This window comes from Gobius niger (assembly GCF_951799975.1).
Source record: "Gobius niger genome assembly, chromosome: 1".
NCBI lineage: Eukaryota > Metazoa > Chordata > Actinopteri > Gobiiformes > Gobiidae > Gobius > Gobius niger.
In genome coordinates, this window is record NC_136852.1 from 40,578,090 (window position 1) to 40,591,737 (window position 13,648).

At 43.6% G+C, this 13,648-nt stretch overlaps 1 protein-coding gene across 1 annotated transcript; it reads left to right on the plus strand.

Annotated features, from left to right (window-relative positions):
* Positions 1 to 770: 770 nt before the first annotated feature.
* Positions 771 to 10,804, plus strand: LOC306970477 (NLR family CARD domain-containing protein 3-like). The gene is made up of 8 exons (XM_079566460.1): positions 771 to 846; positions 914 to 2,673; positions 2,831 to 2,890; positions 6,217 to 6,251; positions 6,513 to 6,680; positions 9,525 to 9,698; positions 9,873 to 9,919; positions 10,693 to 10,804. Exons 1-8 carry the CDS (start codon positions 792 to 794, stop codon positions 10,710 to 10,712), a joined length of 2,319 nt encoding a protein of 772 aa, XP_079422586.1. The 5' UTR covers positions 771 to 791; the 3' UTR covers positions 10,713 to 10,804.
* The last annotated feature ends 2,844 nt before the right edge of the window (positions 10,805 to 13,648 follow it).

Consider the following 13,648-nt stretch of genomic DNA (forward strand, 5'->3'; position numbering starts at 1 on the left):
CCAACAGGCTTAAAACTAAAACGATACCAAATTTGATGAAAGATGAAATTAAAAAACTACTTAAAATCCACTCAACTTTGTTCTCATAAATAACAAAATGATTCAAATGTATGAATTCTTTTGTTGTCATGACTTGCATGTCATGCATGTCATGTTTTAATATGTACTGTTGTTAGTGCTTTAATGGACAGGTGCTGTAAATTAGCACTTGTGCTAACACACTATAAACATTGCATCTGGTTTGTCCATTGTACATGTGATGTCCGTAATAAACATATAAAAAAAATAAAAAAAATCAGGATGATCAGAGTTTTCAGAATTACCCTAAAGCTAAAAATCAGGGGTATCTTTCTTTACCTTTCAAATATCTGTCTGCAGATTTGTAAGGACAGGAAAACAGGAGACAACAGTAATGTTTTCTTTTCGCCGGAGGTCCCTTGGTCAATCTAATCCGTGTGAACAGGGCAAAAGACTCAGAGAGAATGTGAGCTGTTTGTTGTGTCTTTGTCACAGAGTGAAGCAGGCTCCAGAGCTCAGAGCTCAGCAACATCACACTCAGCTGGACTCCATATTTAAGGTGAGTCTTTCACTGAAGTTTGGAGAGGTTCAGATGAATGGACTAGTTTCACACAAATCGGACACTAACTGCATTTATGTTGTAGCTTTTGGAGGAGGACATCTTCACTTTTGTCCAGAAGGAGCTGAAGAAGCTCCACAAGGTTCTGAGCACAGATCACCCAGAATGCTTAGAGCCTGAGGATGAGGATGGAGAGGCTTTTCTGAAGATCACTATGAACTTCCTGAGGAGGAGGCAGCAAAAGGAGCTGGCTGAGCGTCTGTGGAGCAGTAGGTCCATTTCACTCAGTCATTTGATCTTCTCTGAGACTCAGGCTCTGTCTGTGTCTTCATTCAGGGAGTCGTGCTGGAGTTCTTCAGCGTAAACTGAAGCGTGACCTGCAGCAGAAGTGTCAGTGTGTGTTTGAGGGCGTGGCTAAAGCAGGAAGCCCCGTCCTCCTACAACAGATCTACACAGAGCTCTACATCACAGAGGGAGGGGCCTCAGAGGTCAACCAGGAACATGAGGTCAGACACATGGAAACAGCCTCCAGGAAAGCAGGCGGAGCAGAGACAGCCATCACATGTGAAGACATGTTTAAAGGCCCCGCGGACACAGAGGCGCCCGTCAGAACAGTGCTGACAAAGGGAGTGGCTGGCATCGGGAAAACAGTGCTCACTCAGAAGTTCAGTCTGGACTGGGCTGAAGGCAAAGCCCATCAGGACGTCCAGCTGCTGTTCCCCTTCACCTTCAGAGCACTCAATGTGCTGAGGGACAGGAGCTTCAGCCTGGTGCAGCTGCTCCATCACTTCTTTAGAGGAACAGAAGAAGTGAGCAGCTTTGAAGAGCTGCAGCTGCTCTTTATCTTGGACGGTCTGGACGAGTGCAGACTTCCTCTGGACTTCACCCAAACCAAGGTCCTGACGGAGCCCACAGAGAGCGCCTCAGTGGAGGAGCTGCTGGTGAACCTCATCAGGGGGAACCTGCTTCCCTCCGCTTGCCTCTGGATAACCACACGCCCAGCAGCGGCCAATCAGATCCCGGCTGAGTGCGTCTCCATGGTGACAGAGGTCCGAGGGTTCACTGACCCACAGAAAGAGCTGTACTTCAGGAACAGGTTCAGAGATGAGGCCCACACAATCATCTCCCACATCAAGAGCATCCGCAGCCTCCACATCATGTGCTTCATGCCAGTCTTCTCCTGGATCCTCTCCACAGTCCTGGAGCATGTGCTGAAAACCAGAGAGAGAGCAGAGCTGCCCAAGACCCTGACTCAGATGTACATCCACTTCCTGGTGGTTCAGGCCAAAGTCAAGCGCATCAAGTATGATGGAGGATCTGCGACAGACCCACACTGGAGTCCAGAGACCAGGGAGATGGTGCGGTCTCTGGGAAAACTGGCCTTTGAGCAGCTGCAGAAAGGAAACCTGATCTTCTACGAGAGTGACCTGAGCGAGTGTGGGCTGGACGCTGCAGCCGCCTCAGTGTACTCTGGAGTCTTCACACAGATCTTTAGAGAGGAGCCAGGCCTGTACCAGGACAAGGTCTACTGCTTCATCCATCTGACTGTGCAGGAGTTTCTGGCTGCTCTTCACGTCCATCAGACCTTCGTCAATACTGGAATCAACTTGCTCTCGACAAAAACACAGGAGTCCACTCTGCTCAGAGTCAAACCTAAACTGACACATCTGCACCAGACGGCGGTGGACCAGGCCTTACAGAGTCCAAACGGACATCTGGACTTGTTCCTGCGCTTTCTCCTAGGTCTTTCACTGCCGACCAATCAGAGCCTTCTCCAAAGTCTGCTAACACAGACAGGAAGTAGCTCCCAGACCAATCAGGAAACAGCCAAGTACATCAAGCAAAAGCTGAATGAGGAAGTGTCTGCAGAGAGAAGCATCAGCCTGCTCCACTGTCTGAATGAACTGAATGATGGTTCTCTGGTGGAGCAGGTCCAATGTTACCTGAAATCAGGACGTCTGTCTAAAGGTAGACTGTCTCCTGCTCAGTGGTCAGCTCTAGCCTTCATCTTACTGTCGTTAGAAGAAGATCTGGAGCAGTTTGAGCTGAAGAAATACTGTGCTTCAGAGGAGGCTCTTCTGAGGCTACTGCCAGTGGTCAAAGCCTCCAACAAAGCTCTGTGAGTGAGGTCGATGTAAGTATGAACCTTCTAAACTTCTCCTAAATCAGTGTGTTCTCTCCAGACTTAGCGGCTGTAACCTGTCAGAGAGAAGCTGTGAAGCTCTGTCCTCAGTCCTCAGCTCCTCTAGTCTGACCATCCTGGACCTCAGTAACAACAGCCTTAAGGATTCAGGGCTGAAGATGTTGTCTCTTGGACTGAAGAGTCCTCACTGTAAACTGCAGCAGCTCAGGTTTGGAGGATCTTTTTTACTACTTTTTACTACTTCACTCTAATGAGAAATCCTTCAGTGTCACAGTCTGTGTTATAGTCGGCGTCCAATGTGGGTCCAATTCATTCGCGTCATGTTTTTAGGACACATGACCAGGCGTTGGTGCTGGACATTGCGAAGTCATTAGGTGTGTTTAAGATGCCGTTGCGGCTCGCCTCGATGATCAGCGAGAGTAGCCGGCGCAACGGGGGCGGAGAAAAAAAGTCTGAAGCCCATCCGACCCTCCACATGCAGAGAACAACGAGAGCGGCCTCTGATCACGCAGTGTCTCGTTCAGATATCGCGTTAATTTAAAGTTTATCCCAAATAAAAGTCATTCACCTCCTGCTCTGTTTCCTTTACTCCAGAGACATTATCCTTCATCAGAGGAAACTTTCCCATTCGTTTGTTTGTTCAAGTTTGTGAGATAAAACACGTCCTTTTAAATCATTAGTTTGTTCTGAAAAGCATCAAACATGAGCTCTATTTTAGGGGGCGATGCATAACTTAACCCTTGTGTCGCCTTCGCGGGTCTTTTTGACCCGCTGTCATGTTCCGGGCATTTGGATGCAAGGTGACACAAGGGGGCGCCCTTCCAACCTTCTCAGTGTAAATGTGAGTTGACTTTCTTCAGAGTGAGACTTTAGGTCAGACACCATGAGTGACAGAAACATGACGCTAAATACAGTGAGCTCTTTGTTTGCAGTAAAAAGTCAGAGGCCTCATTGCTCTTCAGTCACAGACTGAGAAGTGAAGAAGGAAGTCATGGAGCATCTGCTCTAGACAGAACTTCAGACTTCTGCTGCTTGTTTGGGTCGTATTACATCATATCAAGTGTTGCAATCTGTAAAGCACTTTGTGATATCTTTCTTTATGAAAAGTGCTTTATAAATAAAGTTTGATTGATTGATCATATTCTGAAACTCAAATCTGTAGTGAAAACATTATATATGGAAAATAACTACAATTACAAAAATGCTGTATCTAATAAAAAAAAATATATATTTTTTAAATTCACTCTCAATCTAAAAAAGAAAACCCAAACAAACCCTAACCATGTGTATCTGCTGTAAAGTCATGTTTGTCCCAGTTCCTCTGAGTTGTGGTGCAGCAGGACTGACGTGGACAGATGTTACAGAAGAAGCTCATGAGGTTCATTTCTTCAACAGTTACTATAGTAACTATTTTCTCCAAAGTAAAAGTAGATCTACCACAGTCCTGTCCACATCTGTCACGGTCCACCAGGACCCACCACGACTCAGAGGAACTGGGACACACATGACCTACAGCAGATACAAATGTTTTTTTTGTTTTTTGTTTTTTTAGAATGAGACTAAATAAAACTATTTTTTTGATTAGATAGATGATTTTCAAATATTTTTCTTTTTGTAATTGTAATAATTATTTCCATATATTATGTTTTTACTACAGATTTGAGTTTCAGATTATGATCAATGAATCTTTATTTATAAAGCACTTTGCATATCGAAAGGTATCACAAAGTGCTTTACAGATTACAACATTTGATATGATATAATATGACTGCTACATGCAGCAGAAGTCTGAAGTTCTGTCTAAAGCAGAAGCTCCATGACTTCCTTCTTCACTTCTCAGTCTGTGACTGAAGAGCAATGAGGCCTCTGACTTTTTACTGCAAACAAAGAGCTCACTGTATTTAGCGTCATGTTACTGTCACTCATGGTGTCCGACCTAAAGTCTAACTCTGAAGAAAGTCAACTCACATTTACACTGAGAAGGTTGGAAGGGCGCCCCCTTGTGTCACCTTGCATCCAAATGCCCGGAACATGACAGCGGGTCAAAAAGACCCGCGAAGGCGACACGAGGGTTAAATAGTTTCAGTCATAGTTTATTTGTTCAGATCTAAAGAGGAGAGAGGAGGGGGCGAGGAGCACGTTTCTGATCACAGCAGACTCGTATCCAATCACCTGAGTGTGAGCCGTGGACAGGTGGGTGTTTTCCCGTCATGCACGGGGCCGTGGAGCCGCTGCAGTTGCCTCTGGAGAGATGCAGCGTCTGATCAAGTCGGCTGCTCTCGTTGGGGTCTCACGATCCGTGCCCCACGTGCCCGTGACATCAGAGCCCGTCTGGAGCAAGTCGGACAGAAATCTAACCGGCACCGAGAGTCTGCAGTCGGCTGTAAAACTGCTTCCGTCTGGCTCATCTCAAACACACCTAATGGCACGTCATGTGACAACAGTCAACCACTGTGCTGTTCTTGGCTTTTTCTTCCACAGTGATTGTGTTTCCTGCAAAAATAAAGAGTCGGCCCACTGTTAACTGGCCACATGTGATCAGGACTTCACGTTAAGCTTAATCAGTGCAAATAGTTCTCTCTTTTTAAAGACATTTACAGGATGAATAGAAACAAATGCAGCACTCTCCAAAAAATCCGGTTGTTACAAATGTAGTGATAATACTAAGTAACTTCTGGACTAAACTAAGTAACTTTCCGTAGTCCCTCTGGGGGTACTACCAATTGTTAATGGGATGATTGGGGGGTCTTTCATCTCCCCCTGGTGTACAGAAAAACACCCTTGCAACTTCCCTGCGTTGTGCCATTGAAATATTGCACAATGTACAATATCCCTCTCTCCCTGTGTCTTTTCTGTCAGCGTAGTATTTACTCTCACAAACAATTAATGATTCAAAAAAAAAAAATCGCAACATGCTATGACACCTGTGGTGTGTTGTGGTGGCGCTAGCCGCGCTAGCCGCATAACACCACTTAAAAGAACGGCGTTAGTAACAACGCTATTTGCTTGTGTGTTTGTATACTTTATTCTCCCCGTAGGGAAATTTGTCCTCTGCATTTAACTCATCCTTTGAATCCATAAGGAGCAGTGGTTGACGGCAGTGCCGCACCCAAGGACTCAACTTCATGATGTGAAGCCAGGCTGGTGGTCTGAATCACCTGGCTGGAGGATTCACTTTTTGTACATGTTTTTAGTGGTAGGGGAAACTGGAGTACCCGGAGGAAAGCAACGCAGACACGGGGAGAACATGTAAACTCCACACAGAAAGGCCCCGTCCAGGTGGGAATCGAACCCGGACCTTCTAGCTGTGAAGCGGAGGCGCTAACCGCTGCGCTACCGTGCTGCCCTTTTCATGTCATTTTTTCAGTAACGGGTAATCTAATTAATTACTGTTCCAGTTGTTACAACGCCGTTAACGTTACTGGACGGAAAATGTGGTGCGTTATATGCATTGATTGAATAAACTGTGTAATCCGTACGTACCCCTGGTTCACAGCTCGTGAGGAGCTGGTTTAAGGTGAGACACGGCAGGTAAAAGTATTAATTGTCGTCAGTCACAAAACGTTTCCATGGCCACAAGGCAAAGATGACATCATTTTGTTCTGCAGCTCAGGGTGCAAGAACAAGAAGTTCTTGCTTCTTGTGAAGTATGAATGAGCCTTTAGTTTAAAACAGTTTTAAAAGGTTCATTTATGTACTGATGTTTGTGTCACTTGTCTCACAGAAAGTCTTCAGCCTTTGTCTCCTCAGTCTGTAGAGTTTCCTGTAATGATCATTGTCTCCTCTCTCCAGACTGAGCGGCTGTAACTTGCTAGAGAGCAGCTGTGAAGCTCTGTCCTCAGTCCTCAGCTCCTCTAGTCTGACTGTCCTGGACCTCAGCAACAACAACCTGAAGGACTCAGGGCTGAAGATGTTGTCTGTTGGACTGAAGAGTCCTCATTGTAAACTGCAGCAGCTCAGGTCAGAGGGTTTACTCTTCATCTCTGTTAGTCTGTCATGTGTTGTAGGGCGGTTCACAAAATGTACTTTGGTCAAATTTTGACAGATCGCTTTTTGCCTGGTTCTGATTGGTATCGTAAACATCTGTAAAATGGAGTCAGTCGCTGCACATTTGGTTTTGCTCTGCGTTGTGCACGGACACAGAGATAAAGTATCAAAGAGAACAAAGTCATTGCATCCAATAATTTGTTTGAACTGTTCTAATTAGAGATGCACCAATCCAGCTTTTTTTGCTTCCGATGCCGATACGGCCTCTGTTATATCAGTTATTCAACATTTCATAAACTAAAATGCACAGAGGCATATTTTATTTTATTTTATTAGCTGATCCAATCAGTTTCCCAGCTTTGATTAGTTGACGTGAGCAACCCCAGCAGTTTGCTGGCTGGGGCATTTTTCGCGGCGAATAAAAATATGTTTGCGGAGGTTAAAACTAACTCATCCTCCTCATTCTAACCTTCAAAATGACATACAGCATGTCCATATTCACGTATATTTAGTTGCTGAAAGCTGTGTTTTTAAAGCGGTAAGAGCCAAAACAGGTATTGGCTGAGTATGGGATATTTGTAGTCGATATCCCATATCGTATTTTTTTCCACTATCGGCTCTGATATCCAATTCCAGCATCAGATCGGAGCATCCCTAGTTAAAATGTCATTAATGTTATTACTTTACTGGAGTCTTATTGGCTCACTTTTTGGTACAGATGGTCAAAAATATCAATAAGCTGAATGCCCATCTCGACTGCGCATGCGTGGGTGAATCAGGCTCCTAATTTCAGCCCAAACAAACCACTCCATGCCATTGAAATGTGTGAGCGAGTCCAGGTAGCGGAGCGTGAACACTGAAGTGAGAAGAGCCATAACCGTGAATTATAAGGCTTACGGGCATTGGTTTAAAGACTATGGGCCAGATCTTGTGGCTGGCGCAGTCCGTGCGCAACTCTAAACGCAATGTGGTGCACGCGCGATCTTGCATGTGTGCGCTAAAGGCTGCGCCACAAGGGAGAGGGCGTTATTTAAGAAAAAGAGGCCGACTGAGGTGTGGTTCATTACAAGCAGCACAATTAAAAAACAAAAGCGAAATTGCCTTGAAAAGTCTGTTTGAGCGTAGGTTACACACAAGCTTACTTTGATACTGTAGATCAACACGAACACCCCGACACCAAAACAACAACAGTTTTCCATAAATAAACCACACGTGCCTCAAGTGCCACAACACCAGGTCTGATCTGAGTTTTAATGTGACATTTCCATCGTGTGTCAGTCTTTACCTCCTGATGATGCTCCTTGTGTAGCCACAGCTCAGTCCAAAAGAAAGAAGCGGATTTTACAGGGCCCAGAGCAACTTTTTTTTTTTTTCCAATTCAGCCGTTCCAAGAATCCTGCAGCTGCAGCTCAAATGTTCCAATATGCTACAGTTTTCTTGTAACTACTGCATAACTTTAACTCCTCCGCAGCCGATATGACAGTTTCTGATCAGTTAAATCCTTTACATTTCGTAACTTAACGCATTCGAACGGTGTCCAGAGCGAGGCTGCTGCCTCTCTGTCCCGCCCTCTCAGCTTGGATCTGCAGCGAGTGGCTGCAGCAGCGGAGGGACAGTTTTATTTCTTTAATCTGCATCATTCATGCTACACGTGTACAAGAGAACCAACCCTCGCAAACCACCACCTTCCGCAGGTCTGGGGAAAGCATGGGGAGGGGGCGGCACCACAACATCGCAATGCGAGTCTGTCCCCCCCCCTCCTGTCCTGCCCACTTTTTGCGACAGGTATGACACTGAAGATTGCAAGGAGCGCCACCCGTCTGCGCACTCGTCTTCTCTACAGCCTGCGCTATGAACCACAAGATCTGGCCCATTGAGTCTTAAGTGACATTTCTTGCAAATATTTATGTTGTCAATATCTTGAAAGTGAGGGAAAAGTCAGGATGGCGGCTCCGTAGGCAGGAGCGGACCATAGCGGACCATAGTGGACCATAGTGGACCATAGTGGACCATAGTGGACAGGGGGACGACCTGAGCCCGACACAGACACCGTCACTTTTTAAATTATTTAAATTCGTCTTGAAATCACAGGGAAAAGTTTCAAAACGGTGTTGATGTTAAATATAGTGGGTACATTTCCGTCTGTCAAATTAGCGATGGATTAGTCATGTTGTACCATCAGATCACTCATTAAAAAATACAAATAAAGTCAATTCAGATGGCCTAGCCTGTATGTGTACTTGGATCTCTCTGGTCACAATAATAATAATAAAAAAAGATTTAGTTTACTGTCCACCTCCTTAGTGACAAAAAAAAAAGAACTCGTGTTTATTTCTCATTCCAGTTTAAATGTTCTGAATGTCGGCGACTTGAGGCCACAGTTTCAGACCCTGGACTTAGTCCAACAGTCGCCTTCAAGGGTCTGAAATGTTTTTCTCACATAGTTTTTCCAACTATGTGAACAAGGACTGGTCGTCACTTTGACAGCAGCTCTACATATGAACGGCCGTTCAGTTCTTTCAGTTTCTGTCTATCGCCGTACACAGCCGAGGTTGTAAAAATAAACTTCAAGCTAATATTGTAAGGAGCTCTGCGGCGACGACAAAAGCACTTTATATCATCAACTTTCCAGCGGTTAAAACGATCCAGATCAGAGCTTTCTTCGTCGCTTAACGCAAACTATCAATACTGTTTGGTAGCCAAAATAAATTCCATTACCCATAATGCAACGGGCAACCAGAGATGGGCATTGGCTTATAGTAACAAGGCAAAATTTGGAAAACTAGGCAAATGTGTTGTGACTCTGTTGTTGTTCAGCCTCTCAGGGTGTATGATCTCAGAGGAAGGCTGTGCTGCTCTGGCCTCAGCTCTGAGGTCCAACCCCTCCCATCTAACACATCTGGACCTGAGCTTCAACTATCCAGGAGACAGAGGAGTAAAGCTCCTGTCTGCTCTACAGGAGGAGCCCCACTGCTCCCTGCACACTCTCAGGTGAGGACACACCTACTGTCCGCATCTAGATCAGTCACAGTGACTCAGGTCCAGGAGGAGGGCAGCTGTTCGCACCTGCTTTACTTTGGAAAATTAATATATTTTAGATAAAAGCATCCATGAACTTCTAAGCTGCTGTGTTTCTGACACAAACTGATGTGTTGTTTCCCTCAGACTGGAGCCTTCTGGAGTTGAAAGGTTAACACCAGGACTCAGGAAGTGTGAGTGTTGACTTTAAACCATTTTGAACTAACACAAGCCTGATGTAAAAATGTGAAAAAGACAGAATGAATCATCATGTGAAAGTGAGTCATAAATGAATCTAGAGCTGTCATTAAAGGCTCTGTACTTGTGTTTTCCAACATTCTTTTATATATTTAAAGCAGCTCCTGTTTCTCCTCTGTCAGTGCCCCCACAATAATAATAGTTTACCCTATTCAAAGGAATTTATTATTATTTTAAAGCTAAAATTACATCGTAAAAAACAACAGATGATTGAGCAATGATTATAGAGGTCGACTGATATGGGTTTTTCTAAGGCCAAGATACACGGCTGATATTTATGGCCGATTTTTCCAAATGTCTGGTCTATTAATCCTGTGAAACTCCTGGACTGTAAAATGTGTCAGTGTTGAACTGTGACAGCAGGAGGCGTTTTATTAGGGACATAGGACTGATTTATGAAAAACATTCCTGTCCTGGCTTTCGCTAAAGTGAATGTTCCTCTTTTCTCCAGTGTGAGATCAATAAAGTATTTTTCTTGCAAACGAGATACAATTGATCAATTACAGTATGTCTAATGTAAAAACAATAAACAAGGATCACTGAACTTTTCTGCACTAAATATCCTTGGGTAAATGACAGGCTTTAGTTACATTAATACAAACAACTCACATAAAGTGACTTGATCATTACATAATTATATCAAAAAATGGAAATAAACAGGTAATTAACACTGAGTGGCAGAAAACTCACTGTGTCTTCCCTCCATCAGATTTCCCAGAGAAACTTTAAACTGACGGGCAAAAACAAGAAGGTGACGTGTGTGAGAGAGACGCAGCCACATCGCTTCTGTGTGGCACCGGTCTGACTGGGCAAGGGTCAGTCCTGGGGTCCGTACTGCTAACCCCGTAACCCCCCTCAGCGTGGCTCCTCCTGCTCTGGGACAGTAGCGGTGTATGTGGACTGTGCAACTGGCTCTCTGTCCTTCTGCACACTGATCCACCTCCACACCTTCAGCACCGCCTTCACCGAGCCTCTGCTCCCTTTGTATTCCGGACTTTGGGCTCCTCAGTTTCTCCGTCAGTGCTATAGCAGAGGATGTAATAGTGGTTAATATTACGGCGAGTTCATGCTGTTATAATGCTTATGCCGATGAGAATGTTCATATGACGCATTTAAGTTTTTTTTTTACTAACATTTATAAGGCAATACAATTATGTGTGCATTAGCATATGTTACTTCCGGGGGAAAAACAGTGCTTGGTTTTCCGGTGTGATAGACGTCTTGTGTTCAGGGTCGGGTTTTCCAAACAAGTCAACCAAATGGATGAAATAAGCAGGGATTTATCTCCTGTGGCTTTTTGTCGGCAAGTAAAAACACGGTTTGTTGAACCTCTTGCTGCGGCAATTCGCCAGAACGCGTGTATTTCAGGAATAAAGACACCCAAGGCACATCATAACATTAGTCTATATGCTGATGATATACTGTTGTATTTGCAACAACCATATATCTCCCTTACAGAAACCATATCACTTATAAAAAGATATTCGAACATCTCTGATTACTCCATCAACCTTCATAAATCCATTATCCTTCCATTGAAGGGGGATAGTTGAGAATGAGGCAACCCATACACCTCCTATTCCCATATGCACAACTTTCATTACATATTTAGGCATGAACATTTCCCCCAGGCTGTCAGAGCTCTTCCATCTAAATTTCACTCCTCTTCTCAAGACAATAACAGACAATCTCAACCGTTGGAAAAAATCTTCCGATATCCCTTATTGGCCGAATTGCAGCAATAAAAATGTCTATCCTTCCAAAAATGAATTACCTTTTCAATATGATACCAATCCCTCCAACCCAACCCTGGTTCAAATCTTTAGATTCAATAATAACTTCATTCTACTGGAAAAACAAACCACCCCGAATTAAACTCTCATTAGCTACTCGCTCTTATTAGCTACCCGATTACAATACATATACAAATGGACCCATCCTGACCCATCAGACCACACCTGGCGAGATATAGAAGAAGCTTTTTGTAGTAACATTCAGTTTCAGACCTACCTTTCTTTAATAATTCAATTAAACATCATCCATGTTTCAAAATCCCAACAATATCCTCGACTCTGACAGCCTGGTGGAAATTCCAGAAAATTACAAATTCCACATTGGCACCATCGAATTTAACATCAATTTGGAGTAACACGGACTTTCAAATGAACAAAAAACCATTACATTTCCGCACATGGGTAGAGAAAGGCATCACACACCTACAGCACATCATATCAGGTATCAGGAGCTCACAATATTTAGAATATTTACAATTACAATCTTCATACAAAATCAGACAAATAAATCTGGAACTCCCTCCTCTGTCTTCAGAAGTCTTCAATATCAAGTCCACAAAAAAACTCACAACCAGAATGTATAAAATTATTACAAAGTCGGACAAAGCGATGGCGATTCCACATCTCAAATGGGAACAAGACCTGTCACTTGCTCCTGATGCCAACTTCTGGACTCAGATATGCAATAACATTTACAACATTTCAAGAAATGCAAATCTACAACTGATACAATACAAGACAATACACAGAACTCACTTCACAGGACAGACACTCTCTAAATTCACCATAAACTCTGATAAATGTACAAACTGCAGACAAAACAAGACAGACAACTACATTCACGCCATATGGTTCTGTTCACCTGTTTCAGTTTTTTGGAAACAGGTGACAGATTCCCTCTCTGCCCTCCTGGACTGCCGCATCCCACTATCCCCCTCACTCTGTCTCCTAGGAGATACCTCTACCATCACTCTTGACTCATCCCATACTAAACTACTGCTTGTAGCCCTAACCATTGCCAAGAAAACCATACTCACAAACTGGAAATCCAAAAATAATATCAGTGTACACCAATGGAAAAATCTGCTGTCTGACTATATCCTTACAGAATCTCAGTCAACATTCCCTGAATTTATGATGATAGAACCCTCTCAATTCCAAATCAAATTAACGATAATTGTATAGGTGGATAATAGCCAGGTAAAAACACTTCTCGATCAAGTGAGCAGACCCTCTCCTCATCTGGTCAGTGGGTTGCTCTGAGGTGATGGAGTAGTCCTTGCCCTGCGAGTTGCCTCCCCAGGGTCGGGCAGCAGCAGAGTTTAAGCCCCTGGTCTTACATCCACTTCAAAACGGTATTGAACTTATATAAGTAAAAATGATTAATAAATAAATAAAATAAAATTATAAGAATTGTATAATGGGAAAGAAATGTCTTTTATTTGATTGATTTCACTATTATTTATTCTTGTTGTATGACTATTACTATTATTATTATTTTTCTGCTCCTTTCTATGTTGCCAAACTCTTCTTCTCTTGTGTTTCCTTTATAAACATATCCAAGTCGCACTTAGCATTTCATACAGGCACGCACACACATGCACACGCACACACACATACGCACGCGCGCACGCGCACACACACACACACACACACACACACACACACACACACACACACACGCGCATACGCTATATAAATAGAATTTGAGGTAGCACTTGTATCTTGTGGTTTTTTTGTTATATAGAATTTATGGTTATTACACATCAATGGAATTGTCTACTGTTTTGTATTGTTTGTCTGCACTACCTAAAAAGAAAAAGAAACGGTTTGTTGACATACTGTGTGTGTGTGCTTGACTGTTTGTGCTTG

Excerpts from the sequence above, each read along its gene's own strand:
- LOC306970477 (XM_079566460.1), top strand. The coding sequence starts at position 792 with ATGAACTTCCTGAGGAGGAGGCAGCAAAAGGAGCTGGCTGAGCGTCTG. Across the intron at positions 847-913 it reads GGCTGAGCGTCTGTGGAGCA|GGAGTCGTGCTGGAGTTCTT; the intron begins GTAGGTCCATTT and ends GTCTTCATTCAG. Across the intron at positions 9,920-10,692 it reads AACACCAGGACTCAGGAAGT|ATTTCCCAGAGAAACTTTAA; the intron begins GTGAGTGTTGAC and ends TCCCTCCATCAG.